The sequence below is a fragment of the Monodelphis domestica genome, chromosome 3 (assembly GCF_027887165.1).
Source record: "Monodelphis domestica isolate mMonDom1 chromosome 3, mMonDom1.pri, whole genome shotgun sequence".
NCBI classification, from domain to species: Eukaryota; Metazoa; Chordata; class Mammalia; order Didelphimorphia; family Didelphidae; genus Monodelphis; species Monodelphis domestica.
In genome coordinates, this window is record NC_077229.1 from 84,525,706 (window position 1) to 84,550,047 (window position 24,342).

At 41.3% G+C, this 24,342-nt stretch overlaps 2 protein-coding genes across 7 annotated transcripts in view; one reads left to right on the top strand and one right to left on the bottom strand.

Moving 5' to 3' along the window:
- The window catches only part of TEKTL1 (tektin like 1), a 23,064-nt gene extending 17,542 nt beyond the window's left edge, over nt 1-5,522 (bottom strand). Inside the window, exons 1-2 of the mRNA XM_007489677.3 lie at nt 1,126-5,522; nt 310-414 (exon numbers count right to left, since the gene is read on the bottom strand). Of these exons, the coding sequence (XP_007489739.1) occupies nt 310-414; nt 1,126-1,695 (675 nt within the window). The 5' untranslated portion in view covers nt 1,696-5,522. The remainder of the gene's footprint in view (nt 1-309; nt 415-1,125) is intronic.
- Nucleotides 1-24,342, top strand: part of SLC1A6 (solute carrier family 1 member 6) — a 53,243-nt gene that overhangs the window by 17,412 nt on the left and 11,489 nt on the right. For 3 of the 6 annotated variants that reach the window (XM_056822352.1, XM_056822353.1, XM_016432337.2), the window contains 3 exons: nt 20,200-20,470; nt 20,753-20,890; nt 22,164-22,368. In XM_056822352.1, the coding sequence (XP_056678330.1) occupies nt 20,263-20,470; nt 20,753-20,890; nt 22,164-22,368 (551 nt within the window). In that variant the 5' untranslated portion in view covers nt 20,200-20,262. Of the gene's footprint in view, nt 1-5,154; nt 10,867-15,112; nt 15,723-20,199; nt 20,471-20,752; nt 20,891-22,163; nt 22,369-24,342 lie in introns of those variants that run through there. The other 3 variants (XM_016432339.2, XM_007489684.3, XM_001366199.4) reach the window with 3 other exon arrangements.

Below are 24,342 nucleotides of genomic sequence, written 5' to 3' on the forward strand. Positions count from 1 at the left end.
TCATTATATTTTTCAACTCTGTTCAGCAGCATCTAAATGAGACAACTATTATCCCTATTTTATGAGTGGGAAAACTGAGTCATGGAGAGAGGAAATCATTTACTCAAGTTCTCTTAGGCAGAACTCAAATCTGTTTTTTTTTTCCTTTTTAAATTTGAGGGCTAATTCTCTTTTCAGCAAATCAACTACTTTAAAAAGCAATAACCAATGAACTGTTCTCCCTGGAGATTTCCCTTGTATGTTCCCAAAAGTGACCGCATTCCAAAAGCCTAGGGCAGGTGGGAAAGAGGAGAGAAGGGATCCTCCTACCCTGAGAAAGGTCTCTGAGGCCTCCATGTCCTTTTCCATTCTCCTTTTCAGGGTCCGCAGCTCCTCTTTCTCCCACAAAACCAGAGAGTCAACTTTGTCTGGGATCTAGAAAAAGAGGGAGGGAAGAGATGTCTGTCTTGTATGGCGAGAGAAAGGACCAGAGGGGATGGAAATATGATCTCCTGAGCCTTGAACAGGGAAGGTGGCCCCGACTTTGAGGGTTCGGGAAAGGAAACGCCTGGACTCCTGAGGGATGAAGGGGTATCTGATTTTGGGAATATGAGGGATAGGGATGGATGAATTTGGAGCTGTGAGGAGAAAAAAATGTTTGGCTGCCATGGGGTTGTAGGTGACTGGCAGGGTTGTGTGATGCCCTAAGGGTTTTTTTTGGGGGGGACTCTTTGATCTCTTGGAGGCTGTGGATGGCTGGAAGGCCGTTTGTTCTGAGGAGTTTTTTCTTTCACGGGGGTTAGGGGTAAGAACTATTTAATCTCCCGGTGGCTGTGGCTGCCTTGGGGGGGGGCGGGGTGTTCTCATGGGTGGAGGTGGGGAATCTGAAATCCTGCAGGCTGTTCTAGAAGGGACTATGCCCTCCTGGGAGCGCGAGTTGAGGGGCTGTTTGAGTGGAGAGTTTGAGGAGGATGGGGACTTTGAGATCTGGACTTCTGAGTGTTTGGCTAGGTTTGTTACTGGCCTCCAAGGCAGTTTGGACCAGGGACTATTTGACCACCTTGGGGCTTTGAGTGCCTAGAAGGTCTGGTTGTCTGTACTGGCCTGGCAGATTTGGAGGGAGGTTTGAGGAAGAGAGGATCTCACCTGTTCTGAGGATGGCCGGTAGCTCCGCATTTTCCTGCTCTGCTCATTGATGAGCAAAGACTTTCGGATATCACTGAGCCTTTGGTCTATGATCTCTCTCTGCCGAAGGACTGTCTGGAGCATCGAATTGACCTCCTGCTCTGCCTGGCGCAGGCGTGCGGCCAAAAGCCTGACGCCTCGCACGTAGTTCTGGATGTATTCATTAGTTTGTATGGTCCTGGCATCCCTGTTCAGTGGCAGGGGGACGTTTGCCTTCCACGCGGGGGGTTTAAGCTTCTCCTTCCAGAGGGTGACCCCATCTGCGGGGGGAGGCTGCTCCACTGTGCCGCCACCCTTGAGCATCTCCACACGGAAACGCCAGGGGGCCATGTAAGTTTTCCGACACTGTTTGTTGGCAATGTTGGGAAATGAGGCGCTGTCGCGAGGCTGCCATAAGGACACTGCCTTGGTGCTGCATCGATCTGCCAGCTGCTGGGCAGCATTCACTTTATTCCGAATATTTTGTCGCCATTCTGGGGCACCCACCCGGTCCTCAGACTCAGGCTCCAGGGGATGCAGGAGCACAGGCATGGCCCTAGTTGCCGCCCCCCACCTGGGGCCCCACAGTAGGGGGACGGCAAGAGACTCTTTCCTTCTTCAGATAAGTGAATTCAGTCCAGTCCTGCCATCACCATGGTGACTGGGGCTACCACTCAGGAAAGAGGTTCCATAAGTGGGGGAGGGGGACACTTCCTCAGTCCTCTTACCCCTCCCATAACCACCCTAGACTTCTACCTCCTTTTGTCATTTTTTGGTCTCCATACAGAGCAGACACCCTTTTCCTCATCCCTGCATCTCCTTCCATTTACTCTTCCTTTGCTCTGGTCTCAGAGGAAGAAGTGGCCCTTCTTGCTAGGAGAACCAACTATGTCCTTGATTCTATTCCTGCCTGGCTCCCCCGGGAGCTCGCTGGGTCTCTATCTCTCTGCCTTTGTCTTTCTCTCTCTGCCCCTCTCTGTCTTCATCTCCGTTTCCTTTTTCCTTCCATTCTGCAAATATGATCAAATCTTCTCTAACCTAAAAACTCCTTCTTTGGTCCTAACCCCACCTTCAAGCTGTCATCCAATTTCTTTCCTTTCCTTCACTGCCAAACAGTCTGTAAGTGGCAATGAGGAGAAAGACTGGCTTTCCACCTCCTTTCCTCACCACCCACTCACCCCTTTAGCTATACACCCCTCATACAATCTAGGGTTATACTTTCAACTCTTCTCTCCTTCAACACTCACACCCAATCAGTTGGCAAACACTATTGATTCTAAGCCTACTGTTTCTTTCCCAGCTGACTGAGGTAATGGGTTGAGGAAAACTCCATGGCCATGAATATAGGTGACTGGCAGTGCCAGTGACAATAATAGTGAAATCAAAAAGAGGAGCAGCTGAGGAGGAAACAGAATATGCTTGGTTTTGTATATGTTCCTCCTCTAATGTCCTTTTCTCTTGCCCCATCAAAAGATGACGCAAGGGTGATCTTATATTCTGGAAGGCTGGGTTATGGTGGTAGAGCCCAGGCTCTCGGGTATTCTATCACTTGAAAAAGCTTTGAATATGGGCCTGATGACATTGCTGTTTCATAGTGGCAATGGGAAATCACTGAAGATTTTTGAGAAGAGTGTTCGCATCCTTACTTAGGAGGTCAGACTTTCATCTTAGTAAATATATTTTGGCAGCTATGAGGAAAATGGATGGAAGAATCAAGAGATCAGAAGCAGGGAGACCAATTAGAAGGTTATTGTAACAGTCTAGGTCAGAGGTTATGAGAACCTGAAGTAGGAGCCAAGTAGAGTGAGGAGATAGAAATGAGAGATATTATTGAATTGGAATGAATTGAATTGGAACCTGGCAACTGATGGAATGGTGAAGGAGAGGGAAGATTAAAAGATGACAGTGGAATCACAAACCTAGGCCCTTCAACAGAAACTGGAAAAATGTGGAGAGGAAGGTTTAGGAGAGAAGATAGTGAATTCTATTTTGGGAATTGTTGAGTTTAAGATGGCTATGGGGCATCCAGAAATAGGTGTTCATTAGGCTATTGGTGATAAGAGACTTGAATTCAAGAAACATTAAGGTGATGGAGATAGATTTAAGGAGGAATCTGCATAAAGAATACTCGAAACTATGGAAATTAGTGAGAATCCTAAAGGAGGAAAAAATACAAAGAATAGAAAGCAGCCCAGGACAGAGCCCTGGGAAACTTGCCTGTTGGCTTCTTGTCAAGGGTTCCTTCTCTTCTCCCTCAGAGCCTGCCCTGGGGGATTGATGCAGCCTGGTGATCACACATGGGCCAGAGTGACAACCCTCCTTATCCTTCATGATTAACCATCCAGAGGACCTTTTCTTCCTCTGCTAGGCTTCTCGAACTTTCCTGAATGCCAAATCCTGGAGTGAAGAGAGGAGGATGTGGTTAAAGTACAGGTCAGATACTTTTGGTTAATGACAAGGAGGCTCTTCAGAGTGAGTCCTTTGGGTTTAAGAGAATTTTAAAGTCCCTGAGTAAGAGGGAAGTGGCTGGGATGGAAAGGATGATATTGAGCCATGTGTTAAGCTCCTTGAGAAAAGAAGAAAGGCAGATTCAAGAAGGGCTGGATTCATGTTCCTTAGACATTTTTTTAAGCTTAGTAATAATTGGAAAATCATTTGATCTTTGCCTCAGTCTCCCTATTTATAAAGCAGGAATAGTTTTTTTAAAGTCAATGTAGACTTGTTTCATATAGATGTTGTTGAAGCATAAATGAAAACATGTATATAAAGTCTTTTGCAAACTGTAAATTATTATTAGTGTTGTTATTTAATAATAATAGCTAACATTTATATAGTGCTTATTATGTACCAGACATTGTGCTAAGTGCTTTACAATTTTTATCTAACTTGATCCTCACAACTCTGGGAAGTAGTAGGTGCTATTATTATCTTCATTTTACAGATGTGGGGAAACTAAGGCAAACAAGGGTTAAATGACTTGCCCAGGAATCTAGCTATTGCTAAGGTTTGATTTGATCTAAGGCATTCCTTACCAGGAAGACTCTATCTTCAAAGAAGAGGTTGATGGATAATGGCAGTAGAGGGAGAGTCTTTAAGTTGGCAGTGAGGAGAAAGAAATGTGCTTACTTCTCCTGTGCCTGGCCCAGTACTCAGTACCAAGGGGACAGTGGGACAATGGATGGGGATGCAGTATGCTCTGGGGAAGTCCTTTAGTGAAAGAAGGTGGATGGAGTATGTAGGGCAGAGCTCTGAACACCAAGGAAAATTTGTTAAGGAGAATGAGCTCAGTGGGAAGGGAAGATAGAGCAATATAGGGCCTCTTCAGAGTCTGGTCTGAGTTATCTAGGCAAATGGAATGAACCTTAAATGATGTGACTTGCAATGATAGCAAGGGGAATGTCTAGAAGCATCAATGAGGACCAAAGAGTGGCAGCCAATATCAAGTTTTCATGAGTACAAGAAGGAAAAAGTAAGATAAAGAGAATTTTATTTATTAATAACAACAGAATAGGAGTTTGAGAACAATCTGACCTTCTGGGATTTGTGGCTTAGAAGGTTGCAGAGCAGAGGTTCCAGAAGGATGGAAGAGAAAGATGAAGACTGGGAAGAGGCAGCAAGGAAAAGAGAAAGCTCTTACAGTAATTCAGGTGGCTGCTTAAACAGAGTGGTGGTCATGGAATCGAAAGGCTAAGTTAGATACTAAATAGAAGTCTATAAAATCTATCACGACAATATACATTCAATCCTTATTTCCATATTGTAGTCACATTGATCTCTCCATTTTTAAAAGCTTTTATAATGAATGGGTTTTTCTTTTTTTCCACATTTATTTCCTGATATTCCTATTTAAAGAAATGTTTTAGTTTAAGAAGGCCAATTGATGCAGAGATAATGGGATTCTGCACCTGTGGTCACTCACCATGGGAGGAGTGAAATGTCTTTCAGAATGTGTCCTCTTCATCACTCAGGTGTCTTCTCTCCTTCTTCCTTACTGAAGCTGTTTGTTTATATTTTTGGAATTTCACTTGAGAGCTTCCTGAGGCAGAATCAATTACTTCTCAACTCCCAGACATTCTTATATCTTCTGTATCCTTTATCTTTAGAAAGCAGGAATAAAGAAAACACCACTCCTCCTAAAATCTTTAGTTTAATGATCTTCAGCAATATTTTCTAGGGATGAGGTTAACTTAAGGGGAGGATTTTATAATTATAGACTGTCAGAGCTAGAAGGGATCCTTAATTTAGTGTATTTCCTCATACAGCAGATGAGGAAACCAGGCTTGGGTGACCTGATCAAGGTCACATTACTGGTTAGAGTCAGAGTCAATTCAGATTCACATCTTTTGACCATTTTTTAGTTTTTCCCCCCTTTTCCTTTTCTCTCAGTAAAGCATGGCATGAGCTTCTGCATTATCCCTCTGCAGCTAATTATCAAAGACCCCTTTCCAGGGCCTCTTGTGGCTTCTCTTCTGGGGCATCAGGATCTACTTTTAGGAAATACTTCCCTTTCTCCTTGAGTTAAGCATATTGGTGGCTCATGCATTCCACAGGGATGTGACCTAGAATCAGTTCTATCTTTGAGAAATAAGGTCACTTCCCTTAGAAGAGAGTCAAGAGCCAGTGAGGGACCCTGTAAGTGCAGTATATAGATGTAGGATGAACTGGTCTGTGGGTGGAAAGTAGGCCTGCCTCCTCCCTCTTGCAGCAGTGCAAGAGAATACATGTACATGGCCTTTGATCACAATGGGAAAGTTAACAGAATTTTCAGATATTTCTGTCCTATCAGTGTTTCTTTATTGGGCTTTCTGTGAACATACCATGAAAGCCAACTTGTCCAGAGTGAGACAAACATATAGTTTGCCAAATTCACAACATAGAGATTCTTTGTTTCTTCTTATTTCTCATAGTTAGTCTGAGATCAAGTCCTAGCAATTCCACTTCCACAATTGCTGGTCTATCAACCCTACTCCCCAGCTTCCAAGTTAAGGCCTTAATTATCACCCCCTTACACTATTTCTGTAGCTTCCTAACAGGATTTTTTAAACCTTTCCATATTAGACTCAATACTGTGTATTGGTTCCAAGGCAAAAGAGTGGTAAGAGCTAGGCAATGGGAATTAAATGACTTGCCCAGGGTCACACAGCTAGGAAGGGTCTGAGGTCATATTTGAACCCAGGACATGCTGTCTCTAGGTCTGGCTCTCAATCCACTGAGTCACCTAGCTGTACCCCTCTACCAGGTATTTCTGTCTCTGCTTTCTGGCCCTTCAGATCCTTCCTTTATATTACTGTCAAAATATCTTTCTTACATGTCAAAGTTCCCCAAATGTTCCCTGTTACTGCCTACAGAACACATTTTGAACTTTTCTCCTGATATTCAAGTTTCTCCATGGTCTGGTTCTATGCTACAATTTTGACCTGGGGTCATATTATTCTCTTGTATCTCTTCCCCCGGCGTGCTCTCTAGGCAACAGCTAAACTCGATGACTTTCCATCCTCCAAACATTCTCATGTATCTGTGAATTTGCTGATGTTGTTTCCTATGTTTAGAATGTTCTTTCTCCAACTCTCCACCCATTGAATTCCTATCCAGAGTGGTATGAAGCTGATTTTTGTACCCTTCATAGTACCCTTTTGGGGTCTCTCAGAATTTTAGTTCATGCAGAATATGTTGATGGATCAGAATGAACTTTCCCCTTTAGCCTTTTGCTATGTGTGCTCCACCTATATCTAGCTGTGCTCCTTTCCAAGAAACATTATGTGACCCTAACTTTTGTTCTTTCCTCATTTCTGTATCATCTGCAACCAAAAGGTTATTATCACCCTGTGTGCCTTACTCAAACCTTCATGGTTTCCCCCTTTTTAAACTCCATGTAACTCAATTGTGAATGCCTCCTTATACCCAGTATATGTATAGTCTCAGCTCCTGAGTACTTTGATCTGTCCAAATAAGATGCTTATTGAATTTTTCTTGACTCAGTTTCTCCAGTTTGATAGTGGAAACAAAGTATAGTGGCAATGAGATACGTGTGTAGGGAACACAAGTGACCAAGGCAATGCATAACTCCAAACGGCAGATCCTTGATGTCTTCTCTATGTAGATTTCCTGAAATTCATTATGGGATTCATTAAGTCAACATCAGTGATTGTTGTGCTGATAGGTTGTACAGTCTTCCTCCAGAACATTGCATTTCACTTGGATGGAAGGCTTAGTTAGGCTTGCTTCTCTTTGCAGATTATTTGATCATTTGTTATGTGAGATGGGGTAGATTTCTTGGCTTCTGGGTTGACTTCTCATGGGTCAAGATATTATCTTCTGAATATCTTGAGTCAGGTAGGTTGTTTTGTTGGTGGGATTGTGCTGAATGGTAGGTAGATTGGCTGGACTCTCTGGGTTTGGATAGCTGCACATGGTAAAGTACTATGTGAATATAAACTGTGATTATTAAATATAATGATATTATAATGCATTATATTATTCTAATATGCTATTATCACTATCTCTATTGCCTCCAGCCTTAGATTAAATTGAGTACTCTTTCAGCTCTAGTATTATTACTTTTTGTAGGGCTACTGTGCAATTTCAGAAAGAGAGGAGACTAGGCTTAGGACTGGCAGAATCCTTTCCATTTCTGCTCCCTCAGGGTTTGGGCTCTGAATTTGTTACCTACAAGGATTAGGACAAGTGTAACTTCTCTTATTCCACAATTTTTTTTCTGGTTCAGAGATGTATTCTCTGAGTCAGGGACCTCACCCTAACTTATGAAGACTACAGTACATTTTCTAGGTTTTTGTTGAGTCTTACTGAATATTAGAGGCTGAAGACAAAGTAATGAAACATCCAGAAGGCAAGTTCAGTGTCTGCTGGCCTTTTTTATATAACTGAATTACTCAAATCAAGGATTCCTTCCAAAATATAGGATGATTCCTTTATACCTGAAAGGATCTTTTTCCTCACATTTCATTGTCTGTGTCCTTTGTGAGCTTCAACTTTACTAAAGCCTAAAGAGGAATACCCTTATGGAGAAATTTTGAGAGGCAAGTAAGTCTGGGAGAAAGATGAAGGTAGTGACCTACGTGAAAAAAATGCCTTGGGGGCAGCTGGGTAGCTCAGTGGATTGAGAGCCAGGCCTAAAGATGGGAGATCCTGGGTTCAAATCTGACCTCACATTTTCTAACTGTGTGACCCTGGACAAGTCACTTAACTCCCATTGCCTAGCCTTTACCACTCTTCTGCCTTGGCATCATTGATTCTAAGGCGGAAAGTAATAGTTTCAAAAAAATGTCTTGCCCTTGCTAGTGATGTCATACTCAATGTCTTTAGATAGTTTGTGATCTATTTGGGAAGAAACATTTTGTGTGATGACTTGGCTTTCACTTGCAATAATATTCTCTTAATTTAATCTGCATGGGATCATAGATTATAGAATTAAACCCCTGATTAGGACTAGGTCTATTTAAAACACTATTTTCTTCTTTCCTCTCTTGCCTTAGATCCCTATATATTAGGTGACAATCACATTTAAGTAAATGAATTTGGGAAGAATGACTAGAGGCCAAATATTACAGAAAAAAAATCTTCTGAGGGTGACAGTTTTAAATGTAGTAAGGAAGCATTTTGTTTTTCTTGACTCTGCTTATTTGTCAGAAGGGATTTTTTTTAATAGTGGGGGAAGCAAAATTATGGGTGGGTGGTCTTATCAGAAAAAGGAAAGAAAAGAGCACCAATGAAACATTTTAAAAATGCACAGAAAACAGCAGAAGAAAGTTCAGAGAGAGAGAGAGAGAGAGAGAGAGAGAGAGAGATAGAGAGAGAGAAAGAGTGAGATAAGTAAGACAGCTTTGAAACTAATACATTCAATTTATTACATATTAAAAGAACAATTTATATACAATTTATATACAATAGAGAATTTTTTCTGTTTATTTGTTATGAGAATTGTTTGTTTGCCAAGTTCAGAAAAACCTAAAGATTCAGATATCCTTTGAGTTGCCTTCCAACTCCTTCTGACAATGACAACATAATTTGCCTTCTGCCTCTACCTGGAGGCTATGGGATTATACTGGACTCCTTTCCTAGTTTGCTTCCTGAGAATCCTTCATCCCCAAATCAGCCAATAAGTAACAAGGTAATTCATTGTTAGCCTTGGTCCTGAATAGGAATTTACAGCCTGCAGCTGGATCCATCAAGTAACTGTTGCTATTTGGAAGTTGTAGGGACTATACCTAGCCTAATGCCAATGCAGATGAGTATGCTCTGTAAAACTCAAAGAATCTCAGAGCTAGAGAAGATTTTAGAGGTAATTTAGTCCAAACTGAACAGAAATATCCTCTACAAGATTGACAAGTGATCAACTAGACTGTGATTAAAGATCTATATTGATAGGGAACTCATTATCTCTGGAGGCAAGACATTCCATTTCTGGACAGATTTAATTGTTAGGATTTTTTCTTCCTTATATTTATCTTAAATATATATCCTCATAGTCCCTCCCCTTCCATTGTTCCTAGTTCTACCTCTTGGGGCCAAGAATCAGTAAACCAATCACCAAACATTTATTAAGTACCTACTCTGTACCCTCTTTTACACGAGAGACTTTCAGGTATTTCAAAGGCTATAGGTTATCTCTCAACTCCCAATAGCCTTCTTTTCTTGAGGATTAGCCCTCCAGTTCCTTTAACCTTTCTGTGGGCTGGCATGGAATAGAAATTGAGTGCAGCAGATGTTAGATCCCAGGTAGTTAACAAAAGAAAGTTTAATGCCTTGAATTAAAGTTATGGGGCAGTGACCAGTGAAGATTTAAAAAAAAATAGTGAAAGGAGAAGGCTCTTAGGTGAATGGCAAAGTGCCCTAGTGTTCTGAGAGAGGGAGATAGATTGCTTAGGACTCTGACTTGGACAGGCAAGGACTTAGGTTCAAGGCTAGATCCTTCTTGTAGAATCTAAACTCTGTATCAAGGAGAGGTCTTACAGTGTAAGTAATTGGAAAACTCAGGACCAGATAGTGGTCAGAGTTTTGTAAGTTACCAATTTGAAAATAACAGATTTTGGATAACCAATGTTGAGGGAATTGTGAAAGGAAATTCTTGGTTCTCTTTGTCTATTCTGAGTTTGCACTTGTGAAAAGGGAATCCTTTATTCTCTTTGTCTAGTTAGAGTTAAAACTTGGTTAACTTGGTTAACACAGACAGGATTGATTAACTCTCCTTTGTCTACCTTTTGATTGAATCAACACAAGCTTGAACTAGGTGGAAGAGCTCAAAAACCACTTAGTGAATTCACACCCTACCTACTTAGTGCTAGGTGAGAAGCCAGTAAGATACTTGGAGAGCTGCACCCTTTTTTCTAACTCAATCAGCCAGAAACTTTTGGATTCTTTTAAGAGTTTACATACTCAGAAACATGTGAATCCAAAGGTGACAACTCAGAAACATGCGAATCCTAAGAAGAGAGTTAACACCTTTAGAGGTGAGAAGTTGATCCCATAGACACTTGCCCCTGAGCAGTGCTGGACAATTTGGAAACTGTGATTGACCCCTGTGAAAAGGGACAGGGGCAGGAAACCACCATAAATGCCACAAAATCCTTCTGTTGGGGCAGTCTCGTGTAATGGAGTCTCTATGGAGAATGTCTCCTGCAAATCATCTTTGAGGGAACATCACTGGAGATAGCAGCATGGATAATGACTTCAAATTAGACTCTGACTCCTGGACTACTTCATTAGGTAAGTGAAAAGGATGACTCTTCCTAGTTTCCTAAGAGACTAGCTTCCATCTTGGAGGAGGCCATGTGGTTACACACTTCTGGCCCTCCTGGCTGAGGACTAGTATAAGTATTTTCTCTAAACTCTTTCACATTTCTCTGCTTTATTGTTTCCCCTCTATTTTGGTAAATAAACTTCTATAATAATTTTGGTGACCATGTTATTTCATATAATTTAAGTCTAACCATTAAATTTAACATTTACAGAATGGAAGTGGATAAGTTTGTCAAAGTAGAGAGTGTAGGGAGTAAAGAGAAGAAAGCCAAGGCTAGAGACCTCAGAGATACAATTTGGGGTCATGAAGAGAAAGAGGATCCAGCAAAGGGCACAGAAAACAGCATACAGAAGGAAGAGAAAGAGAAGAACTTCTGGAATGGGACAACTATTTTAAAATATTTTCAATTAAGACTATTTCTCAAACCTGCTCATTGTCCCTTGTCTCTATGCATTTGACTTGGTTCAATTGAACCTTCCCCCAAGACCTAGACGGTCATTTCTAGCAGTACAGCTGAGAAGGAATGAATTCTGGGAGGGAGGGAGTCCTTGCTACCCTTGCACTTGCTGAGTCTTGTTTTAGCCTCTGGGTTTTGGGTCCCTGGTGAGGATACTGAAAAACCAATACAACATCTAATAATGAGTTTCTTTCTTTCTTATAATGAGCTCTGGGGGCCTTAGGGATGGCCCAGATGGAGCCTACCATAATTAGTCCTGTGCCTTTCCCCGCTGAGGGATTAGCCTCAATTTTTTCCTTAGAGTAAGGGATCAACGTCCAGATTGGAAGTCAGAAGGCCTGGGTTCCAGTCCTGACAGTCACTTATTAGCTTTGCGACCTTTGGCAAGTAACGCTGCCTCTTTGGACTTGTTCTCATCTCTGAAATAATTTTGGTGTTATCTCCCTCATAGGGCTGTTGTGAGAAGACCAAGTCATTTAGTGTCTCACTGTACCATGCAACTCTATAAGACTAAGTTGTAGAGGAAATGTTCATCTCATTTTACTTCCTCCATGAATTTTCCTCTAGTGGAAGTGATATGTTTTGTTTTTTCCAATATGATGAACATGTAAATATATATTGCATGTAAATATATATATGTACAATCTATATCATGCTACCTGCTGTCTTGGAGGGGAAGGGTGGGAAGGAGGGAGAGAGAATACAGATCACAAAATATCAGAAAGTAATTTTTAAAAATTGTACCAGCATGTAATCTGTAAAATAAAAAAATATTTTTTGAAAGAAACTTTCATCCTTTACTAAGTGTTCTCTGCATCAATGAAATCATAGATCCAGTAAAAACAATTACTACTATAACACCAAAAATGCCGCAAAACAACAATAGAATGAACAAAAATAGAATGGCAGAATTGGAGGTTATTATATGGTTTAGAGACAAGAGGCCTGGCTTGAATTTTAACTTAATCACTAACTAACTCTATGCTTTGCAGCAAGTTTTTAAAAATCTTTCAGATTCAGTTTTCTTCTGTGGGCTTTTTTCCTCCCCCTCCTCTTTTACAGAACTGCTTAACATTCAGTCTGTTGTGAAGAACCTGATTTGCACTCTGTAGTGTTTATTAAAAAAAACAAAACAAAACAGAAACAAACTCTAATATCAAATCTCTTAAATTCAATGTATGCAAGCAGCTTAAAATATGTACTGTCTAAATGCATTTGTCTTGTATATTCAAAGAAAAGCTAAAGCAAAAATGGGTATTTGACCATGCAGGACTGCCAGTGACAACAAAGACAACACTAATCAGCATCTCCTACACTGGTTGGATCGCATAGCTCTTCAAATTACTTTAAAATGCATACAGACAACTTTGCCGGATATTTTAAAGTGAGCATATTCAAAGGCCCTCTAACCTATGCAGGTTTAAAGTTACGCATATAGAAGTGCTAGTGTGTTTTGCTCACTCCACATGTAACAGATGCCCTTATGTTGTGCTGTATCCTGTGCTTTTTTTGTGGGACCATTCCATTCAGGAACAAAGAGCACCATGATTCCAATCCATGTGTATTTACTAACCCTTCCCTGAGGTTTGTGTATGTTGGATATTGTGGTGTTTTAGATCACTGAGTGTACAGAAGAGAGAATTCAAACAAAATATTGCTGTTCAGTTTTGGTTGTGCAATTTGAAATTACTCAAATTTAAAATAAATTACTGGACTGTGGACATATCCTATAAAAAAAAATGTAAAATGAACTTTTACTGTCCCCTTCACAAGACTGGTATGAATGGTCAGATACATAATGCATTCTAGAAATAGGAATTCTTCTCATTTTTAGTCTCTACACCTTTCATATACACAATGACTGACCCTCAGACTTGCAAATGGGGCAGCTTGGTGGTGCATGGAGAGCTGGGATTCAAGTCAGGAAGATCTGAGTTCAACTATGACATTTAGTAGCTGAGTGACCCTTGGCAAGTCATTTAACCCTGTTTGCCTTGTTTCCTCATCTATAAAATGATCTGGAGAAAGAAATGGCAAACCAGTCTAGTATTTTTGCCAGGAAAACTCTAAATGGGATCACAAAGGATCAGATGCTACTGAAATAATTGAACAGCAACAATAAACTTGCAAATACATGTAGTAAACCCTATTGGTCATCTGTGGGCCATTTCAATCTGAGCTGGGCTGGTTTGGCCTCCAGGGTAGTGAAGTTATGTCACGGGACAGGAAGGGAGGTATTTCTATCTCAGAATCAAATGAACTAGAGACTTTTATATCCCTCAAATGCTTGTCCTGTAGCTTGGCCTGAGTAGTGGCTTCCTGAGCCAGCCTGGCCCACTACCAGAGCCTAGTCATCTCCACTGATCTTAGAGTTCCTGGCTATTAGGAACTCAAGAATAAGTGTCTCTGACTCACAATTATAGCAATAACATCATAAGGTCTACAAAAACTTTATTAACATTATCTCATTTGATCACTATTATTATCCTCATTTTACAGATAAAGAAACGGAGGCAGGTGGAGGCTAAGTTGTCTAGGATCACTTAGCTAGTGTTGGAGGCTGGATTTGAACTCAAGTTCTCCCAACTCTGGGGACAGCTAGATAGGAGGTAGAGTGGATACTATGCTGAGTGTCAGAAAGACATGAATTCAAATCTAGCATCAGACACTAGATGAACAATCCTGGGCAAGTCACTTATCCAAATTTCCCTCAGTTTCCTTATCTGGAAAATGACCTGGAGAAGAAAATGACAAGTTTAGTATCTTTACCAAGAAAACTCAAATGAGCACATAGAGGGTCAGACATGACTGAAAAATGACTGAACAGCCTCCTGACTCCAGGCTTAGCACACCATCCATTGTACCACCAGCTTCAGAGAACAGGAAGGTCATCATCTAGTCCAGTTTGAATAAAAATCCCCTCTACAATATACCTAGGAATGGTTTGTCTAAAGTTGCTATTGATTGAGAACTCATGATGCATCTCATTCTTCTTTTGGGCAGCTCTAGTTGAGCTCAAATAGGCCTCCCTGTTTTGCTCTTTGGGGTGAAGCAAGGTATGTCTAATCCTTCCCCAGTTCATCAGATTCCATGTCTCCTCTATCTTGTGAGGATGGCCAAGTCACTTCAACTTTCTCTGGGTGTATATTTTCTTATCTCTAAAATGAAGAGTTTGGAGGAGATGACCTCCAAGGTCCCTTACATTTCCAAACTGATGACCTTAAGCCTTCACTTCTCCACCTTCAGTCCTTCAAGAGATCCTTCTAATGCAGGAATTTGACATCCAGCATCCTCCTTTGGACATTATTTAGCTAATTAATGTCTTCCTAAAATGATGTGTAGAATGAAACTTGACATTCCAGAGTAGAAGAGGGTGCTACCCTGCCACTCATCCTGGACACTGCCTCTCTATTCTGCAGTCTAAGGACGAATTAGAGTTTTGTTTTTTTTTTGGTCTTTACTCTCCCCATATTTCTTCCCCTTGCTCCACCAAAGCAAGTAAGCAGCCAAAAAGAATAACAACAACCCATCTCCTTCAGGACAGAGGATTTTGTAGAGTTCAGACCCAATTCAGGCCATCACCAATTCTAGGGTGCTGTAAGAGGAACATCCCAAATGTGAGAGTCAAGAGACTTGGGTTCTTGTCTTGGCCCTATTGATAACTTGTTTGTGATAAATTACTTTTTCTCTCTGGACCTCAGTTCTTTATCTGTAAATTTATTGGGGGGTGGTGGTACTGGATGATAATTGTGGGTCTCTTCCATCTCTGATATTCTGTCTTCTGTACTAAGATCTCTTCCAGGTCTAATATTCTATGAGTTTATGACTGTCTATGTCCTTCCAGAAACTGGAAGGACATTTACTGTGTCTGTTATTTCCTTCTCTTCCCTGAGCATCTTGTGTATGGCTGACACAGCAGTTAGGAGGGGAAAGGGAGGAGAGGAGAGAAGAGAAGAATAGGAGTTGCTAAGGTTTAGCAGGAGCATGACAACAGAAAGACATTTCCCTCCCCACCCCTTTCCCACTAGCTAGGCTTCCTCCCTGCTTACAGGAGAGAGGCCAAGGATCAGGGGTGGGCGGGGGAATCCTGGTCCCCCAGAGTCAATCCCCCTCCTTTTCTCCCTCCCCCTGCCTACACGTGAGTGCAGGGACAGCCCGAATCACTCTGTGGCTTCCCATTCTCATCTTCCTCCTCGGAGCTGCCCTTCTTCTCCCATCTCAGCCATCTCCAGGGCAGTAAGTCCTCGGTTCTGCTCAGTCTTTCCCATCTGGTCCATTCCCACCTACTCCCTGAGGCTGTGAACAGCCTACCTGGGAAGCTGCAGCACAGCTGCATCTGGGCTGAGGCTGCCCCCAGGGCACCGGGTGAGTCGGATCCATCCTGGGTTCTGTGGAATCCTGCCCTGGGCTCTAAGGTTTTGGGAGATGGGAGGATGGGGAAGGACCTGGGTATGCATATGGACACACCGACTTCCCATCTCCCTGCTTCTGACTTATTCCTCAGTCTGAGTCTGTCTGTGCTCTCACTCCCATATCCATGACCCTATCTATGTGCTCGTTTTTCCATGTCTTTGTATGTATCCCCATCTCTGTGTCTATATTCTTGTCTCTGGATTCCTATTCCTGTGCTTATATCTTCATCTTTATGTTCATATCACCTTTTCTGTGTCCATACTACAGGTACACACTCTCATTTCTACATCCATATATCCATTTCTTTGTCCTTAATCCTATGACTGTGCTTCTGTCTTCGCAACCCCATCAGTGAATCCATTTCTAGATCCTTGCTTCCTTTTTGTGCCTCTCTCCTCATGCCTATGCTCCCATCCTCAAATGCCATATTATTATCCCTCTGTCCCCAGCTTGGTGTCTGTGTTATCACTTTGCTTATGTCCCCCTTCTCTCATGTCCAAAGTCTTCTCTCTGTGTCTGTGCTTACATCCACATCTCTATTTCTGTGTCTTCTCTCTCTCTCTCTCTCTCTCTCTCTCTCTCTCTCTCTCTCTCTCTCTCTCTCTCTCTCTCTCTCTCTCTCTCTCTCTCTCTCTCTCTCTCTCTCTCTCTCTCTCTCTCTCTCTCCCTTCCCTCTCTCCCCCCACCCCCATCCTTATCTCCATGTCCCTAAATCCAATTGTATCTGGTTCTGTTTCTGGATCCTCTTCTCTCTGTCATTTTCCCACCTGTGTCCTTTCCCCCATATTTGTGCCCCCATCTTTTCAGCCTTGTTATCTTCCTTCTTGCCATGTCTATATAATGCCTCTGTATATGGAGTTCTATCTCTGTGTTCTTGTCCCCATCCTGATTTCTGTCTTTGTCTTCATCTCCTTATCCACATTTCCGTCTCTGTCCTTTCTCTCATGTCCATGCCCCTGTATCTCCAACTATGTCCATGTTTCCATGACTCTATCGCCATTTGGGTGTCCATCTATGTCTCCATCTTTTCTCTATTTCTGTCTCTGGCTCTATCCCTGTTTACATCCTTAACCCCATATCTATATCCCTCCTCTTCTATCTCAAAGTGTTTCTATCTCAAAGTCCAAAGTTCTTAGCTTAGTTGTCATGTCCTCTCTGTGTCCATGCCCCTATCCTGATGTCCCTGTGTCTATATCCTACACATCACTGCCTCTGTTTCCTTTCTCTGTGTACATTTACCTGTGCCTCCGGCTCTCTATTTGAAGGAAATTCTTGGGACCTATAGAGGGCAGCAGTCTTAAATACTTGATATTGCCAGTGGCTGAAGGGGCTGGATGCCTGAGGGCTAGGGGGAGGGAATGCACCTGAGAGTGGGGGAGAGAGTGAATTTAAAATGCCTCAGGGGCCCCAAGGACTGACCAGTTTTGCACAGCCCAATCCCATGAGACTTTGTTCTGGGGATTTAGACCTGATTTTAGAGATCCCTCAATTTACAGATAAAGAAACGGAAGCTTAGAAAGGGAAAGTGAGTTGCCCAAGGTCCCACAGATGTAAATAACTGAGATGGAAGTGAAACCCATATCCACATTATATCATAATGTATTTTCTGTTTCCTGGACCCAAACCCCAGGCTTCTCTGCTGACCAAGAGAAAACCCCTCCTCTAAAGGAAAATGGACTTTGAGAAAAGGAGCCTTTGGGAAGGCTGTGTGTAGGGTGTGTAGGGGAAGTTCTGGCTGATCCTGGAGGTGGAGGTGTATAGGTCTATTGTTTCAGGGTCTCCCTACATTTCATTAGTGCACTAGGTTGTAACCTTTCCTCTCTCTCCAATTTCCTTGGACCTTTTCCACTCAGCTTCCTTAAACTTCTCACCTTCACTGTTCCTTAAAAGTCAAAGATCTGGAATTTCATAGAAATAGGAATTGCTTATACTAATGCAGACTGTAAATGAACTATAATTTAGTAGACAAAAAAATGAAGCAGGACTTGAGACTTGGAGTGGTTAAGCAATTTGCACATGGTTATACAACATGATTACAGAAATGTCAAAGGTGGGAGTCCTTTGGATTATGAATCTAGCATTTTGTTATGCTGCACCACCCAGCAGGACAAGTTGACAAAATATTTGACAGAGATAATCACTGGCTATTGATGTGGGAGCCATTTGAGAATCAGCTCTCTTTGTATAGTCAGTTCATGGACTAATTGGAGCAATAATCAGAACCAATATGAATATAAGCAAGTGGTTGATTCCCTGAAATAGAAAGTAGCCCAAAATAAAGACCTGACACCATCACCATTTCTTTTATTAATTCAAAGATATTTTATTTTCCTAATTACATGTAATAACAATTTTCAACGGACATTTCCTGGAAATCATAAGATTCAAATTGTCTTCCTCCCTACCTTCTCTCCTCACTGTCAGAGATGGTAAGCAGTTTGATCTGTATCATATCGATTATCATCTATCACCATTTCTTAGAGAAATTTAGTTGGTACCCAATACTCATCACAGGAGAAAGCCAAAGGAAGCATAAAACTGCCTCTGATAAGAAATGATTAACATACTTGGCAAGCTCAGAGGCATGGTATCCATGGACAGAAGAGATTTGGGGACAAACATTTTTTTTAATAATTAAGTTTATTTGATAATTTATAATATTTTTCCATGGTTACAAGATTCATGTTCTGCCCTCCCACTCCTCCCACCCCCTCCCATAGCCAACAAGCAATTCCACTGGGTTTTACGTGTGTCATTGATCAAGACCCATTTCCCTATTACTAATATTTGCACTAGGGTAGTCACTTAGAGTCTACGTCCCCAATTGTATTGGAGATAGACTTCTGAAAACATTATAGAAGAGAACGTGAGAAGATTAAGTACAATGTTTTCTCTCCAAACCAAAAGAAACATTTGAGGGGAGAATTAACTTGTAAAGAGTTTGGTGTTAGACCCAAGTGAATAAAATCATTCCAAGAACTTTTGTAGACAAAATTAGAAGAATAACTAATACACTTGATAAAGAACAAATCTATAGGATTTATAGTGTAATCCAGTGTCATTACTAACTTTTGTAGAAATGGTACATTTGGATTCCACTACCTTAGTGCCTGATGTATTGAGTCAGGAAACAGCAGTGACTCTTAAGATTCATAGCATAATGGAAAGGGCACTTACTTTGTAGTTAGGATTATGGGTTTGAATCCTGACATTGCTTTTTAATACCTATATGACCTTGGGCAAGTCACTTCTCCTTCTTTGGATTCCACCTGTTTCATCTGTAACGTGAGAAGCCTGATTTTGAGGTCTTTTTTCATCTCTAAATCCTATATTCCTAATGTGAAATTAGTCCTTCCTATTCATACCTTCATATGACATTGTGAGTTCCTGGTCTGAGTCCAAGTGAGGAATAAGGTAGAATATTCTTGCAAGCAACTCTTAATTACAAGATAATTGGTGGGGGCAGGGGCATCACTTGATTGAATGAAAGAACCATGGGCCATAGAAAAAGTAGCAAATATTCATCCTTCAACCAATAGTACCCCAAAAAGGCCTGGAAAGGGGTATATTGACAGTAGCCTAATTTCTTTGCAGTTGATAATAGGAAAACAATGACCACAAAACAGGTGCCCAGTAGAACATCAGCAACTTTGGGTACAATCAGTTGATATTATGCAATTATGGCCATCAGAGCCACTTGAAAGAATGGAAATATCCAAAGGGTTGGGCATATGCCAAGTGGAAAGAAGTTTTCTATGTGATCCAGCTGGTATCACATTCTCATGGGCATGAATTGATACCAAGTAATAGTTCTAAGATGGAAAAGTGGTAAAGCCTAGGCAATTAGGGTTAAGTGACTTGCACAGGGTCACACAGTGAGTTTGTTTAAAAATATTTCGATAATTATATTTCAGGATAATTGGTTTCTTTTGTAATCCTATGTAATTGTTATAAACATTTATTTTAACTAAATAATTTAAAAACATAATTTTGAGGAGGGGTCCATGGGTTTCCATAGTCATGATACAAAAAGATCTTAAGAATCCTTGTCCTAGAGTTCTTTGCCAGCACAGAGAATTTGCTGATGCAGGTGATGCTATCATCATTCCCACACATATTTCTCAGCTCCATAAGGGAATGAATGATTTGTTCGTTGGCTCATGCAGGACCCTGGGAAGCTAGCTACTTCTGTCCTCATCTCCAGCTATTCCATTTCATCATTCTAGCCACTTCTACCTCAACCTTGCAGATTGAATCTTAGCCTAGAATTTCTCATAGCTTCATTCACCCTTATGTGCACCTAACAACTATGTACTGAGGAGTTTAATGCATTTTCTCCATGTTATCCCCCTTTCCCATTTCTTTCCTGTTCTCTCCACCTCCTTATCATTGCTGCCTTCCTTTCAGCCCCTTGTTCTTTTCTCCCTAGAGCTGAGGCTTCCTGTGTGATTTCCCTCCAAAGTCCCCACAGGCCTGAGCACTAGTTCTAAGGATGAGTAGCCACGCCAATAGTCTTTTCCTGAGGGAAAGTGTTTCCCAACGCCTTGGGGGGCAGAGTTGGCTACAAGGGTTTCAGGACTCCATGCAACAGCGTGCTGCCCGAACCCGGCTGCAAATCCAGACTATGAACCGGGAGAGAGTGCTCAGATTCCTGAAGAGAAATGCCTTCATCCTTCTCACAGTCAGTGCTGTGGTCATAGGTAAGCATGGGGGAGAGGGTAGAGATGCTTCAGTCAGGGGAGTATATGTATTGGATGGATGGTCCTTTGGAGTAAAGTTTATACTTACTTGGTTTGGGAAGTAGTTGAAACTGGATCATATTACAAACCTTAGAAAACAGATCATCTTTATTACATACATAAGGATTTCTGAAGAAGTCTTGTTCTAGGCTGTCCTGTTGATAGACTGCAACTTGGATAATTTCCTTTCAGCAGAGCTCCCTACAGATACCCCTCAGTTCCCATTTTCTTCTTGGCCCCTAGGGATCAGTCTTGCCTTTGCCCTGCGTCCTTACCAGCTGACCTATCGACAGATTAAATACTTCTCTTTTCCTGGAGAACTTTTGATGAGGATGCTGCAGATGTTGGTGTTGCCCCTCATTGTTTCCAGTCTAATCACAGGTAAGGTGATTCTAGATCCACCTCCAGAACTATCACTCCCTTCTCAGTATCCCACATCAGGGGATCTTATCTTGGTTCATCTCTGCATATACATAGCTACTACCTTGACCCAGATCTTTGAGTCCAGAGTCATCACTGACCTAGTGTGGGAACCATAACTCAACCTAGAACCATTACTCTGGTTAGGGACTCAAGCTCTTCTGTTCAAATCAAACCCACACCAACTACTCAGACCACCTGGCCCTGAATCTTCCATGGAAGAACCAAACTCCAGTTCCCTTTGGCTCTAAGGAGTTGCCTCTTTTCTTTTTTGTTTCTTCCCATATCTCTTCACTAGTGAGATGGTGAGAGCATGCATGGGTCAGATTTATTTATGAAATAATGTAAGAATGCTGGACTTTCAGGATGCATGTTATGTTATTTCATGTTATGAGGGAAAGAAGTAAAAATAGAGTTAGGGGAATGTTGGTAGGGTGAAGAAGGGGAGTCAAAATGTAGTTTTCAGATGGAAGTGGTTAGTGGTAGCTTATATGGGGGGTCTGAGAGTGTCTATGCTGAGATTGGTCCTATGATATTGGAATGGCAATATGAATGGTTAAAGAGTACATATACATGAGTCCCATACAGTTTTGGAGTAGGGTACCAAAGAACACGAGTCTAGTACTCTCCTTATTAGGAGTTAACTCTGAGCTCCAGAAAATTCAACTCTCAGGCATCCTGTGATGAAGACAATTCTGTGGCCCTACAGTAACTTGGTTAATGAGTATTTGGTGAGTTCTTCTTCTGTAAGGCCATCCATGAAGTAACCCATTAAAACCATTCATTATATTTAGGGCAGAAGGAAAGTTGGAACATGTCCTACTCTGCTTCTTGACTGGAAAATCCTAAAATTTTTACAATAAGGGGATTAAAACATTTTTAAATGGAAAAAAATCCCCCCCCCCCAACAGGAGAAAATAATCTACATCCTAGAGCCAGGAGTACCATTGCAGACTTTGGACAGCAGGAGAGCTGGGTTAGGTCAGTATTGGTTAGGAATGAGGAGAGACAATGAATCAGGGATGGAGTGGGATTTGAGAAGTCCAGTGGAATTTGGATAGGAGATAAGAATACAATTGTTGGGATAGGGAGGAGAGAGAGGTGAAGGGAAGGGAATCAATGGAAGAATTGTATCAATGGAGGATAGACTAGGGGCAAATAAGGTAGGTGAAACATAGAGGAACTGACCTGCTGGAGAGAGTGGGGCAAGGGGTTGCACTGTGACTTCTCCTAGGTATGGCATCCCTGGACAACAAAGCTTCAGGGAGAATGGGGATGCGGGCTGCTGTTTACTACATGGTGACAACAGTCATTGCAGTCTTCATTGGAATCCTCATGGTCACAATCATCCACCCTGGCAAAGGATCCAAGGAAGGACTGCATCGAGAGGGCCGCATTGAATCTATCCCAACAGCTGATGCCTTCATGGACCTTGTCAGGTTAGTGTTCCCCTCTTTTCCTGTTAGATCTAGAAACACTCTTTTTCCTATCTCCCTGCATCAGTAGGCACATGTCTCTTTCCTTGTTTCATTGCCAGTTGACCTTCCACCTTGGGGCACTAATCTCCATGCTGTCTCTTGGGTTTCCTTATTATTTGATGAGGAATTCATTTCCTGTAGCCTCCTGCGAATATGTTGAGGGCAGTGACTGAGTTTTAATGTTTCTCAGCATCAGAATTCAGAAAAAAGTCTTTCATAAATATTTCTTGCTTAAATAATTGTTTGATTCTTCTCTTAGTGACTGGGCAAGTGGCATCACCTTTCTGAGCTCTAATTTCCTCATTTTTAAAGTGGGATGCTAATAATAGGTTCACTACATATCTCACTGGAAAATCAATTCACTTTTGGATAGCTCTAATTATTATTAACTTTCCTTCATATTGAGCTGAAATCTACCTCTCTTCAGTTTATGCCTAATTCTACCTCCTGAGACAAGAGCAAGTTCAAACCTTTATTCATACAGCATAGCGACCTTACAGATACTCAAGGAAGTGCTCATATTCAGTCCCATCCTACCTGATCCTACTACTATCCCTCAAGGTGAGAAACTTTGTGGGATGGAGCTATGACTAGAATATAGGTATGGAAAGACATACCTAATTTTAAATGAATATAATAGGGAAAAGAAAGACCTACTGGTCCAAGTCACTCTTTTTTACAGGAGGGAAATTTGATGTGATTTCCCCTATGTTGGGTAAATAGTTCATGGCAATGTCAGGCCCAGAACCCAACTCTCATAATACCAGTCAGTATGCCAGTGGATCTGAGATCTTCTCAGTGTAGGGATACCTTCCATACTTTATTTAGTTATTTATTTTATTATGAACTTTTAAAAACCAATTATATATAATAACAAATTTCCATGGAAGTTTTCTGAAGTTATATGATTCAAATTGTCTTTCTATTTCTCTGCTCCTGGAGCTGGCAAGCACTTTGATCTGGGTCATACACCTCCATCACTTTAGATCATAACTCATCCATACCTTCTCATTTTGTCTTATTCTTGTCCTTTGTTATTGCCGTTTAGTCATTTCAGTATTTGGGACTCTATTTGGGGTTTCTTGGCAAAGATATTGAAGTGTTTTACTATTTCCTTCTCTAGCTTATTTTAAAAGATGAGGAACTGAAGCATTCAGGGTTAAATGGGTTGCCCAGGGTCGTACAGCTAGTAAGTATCTGAGGACAGATTTGAACTCAGAAAGATGGGTATTCTTGTTTCCAGATTGGACATTCTATCCATTGCATTACTTCATTGCCCATTCTTGTCCTTATTTTCTCATAAATCCACCACAGGTCCACTCACCCTGCTGGGAGGTTCCTTCCAAGTTGCTTGACATTGCATGTATATCAGTAGAGCACACTGACTGTTTATCATCTATCCCTTGCTCTGGGTCCATGAGGCCATGAGGTCTTTGAGAACAAGACTTTTTTTTGTGGCTTTTCTTTGTATTCCCAGCACTTCGCACACTGTCTATATCACATAGTGGGCATTTATTTTTGTTGTTGGCTGGATGGCTGGTATGACCATTACACCTTCTTATGACATTTTTTACAATATACTTTCTGTGTAATTCCTCATGGATAATATATATTGTATCCAATTTTTGACTATGCTGTACTGAATAAAGGGTATGGTTTACCCTTTGGATAACTTGCATCTTTAATTCTTTGTATATTATAGTTTTCAATGAATCAAAGTTATGTAAAATCACCAGGAGAATATTGTTTTTTAAAATGTGTTTTGTTTCCTGAAGGACTATGTAGTTATTAAAAACATTATACAATTCCCCAAAAGCAAGAATCCAGTTCTCTTTTATTTAGTACTAGGCCCAGCTCATTATCCATTTATGGTTGCTGTCAAGATCCATGTTCTGATGAACCTGATCCATCCAAATGTGTGTCATACTCTGGACA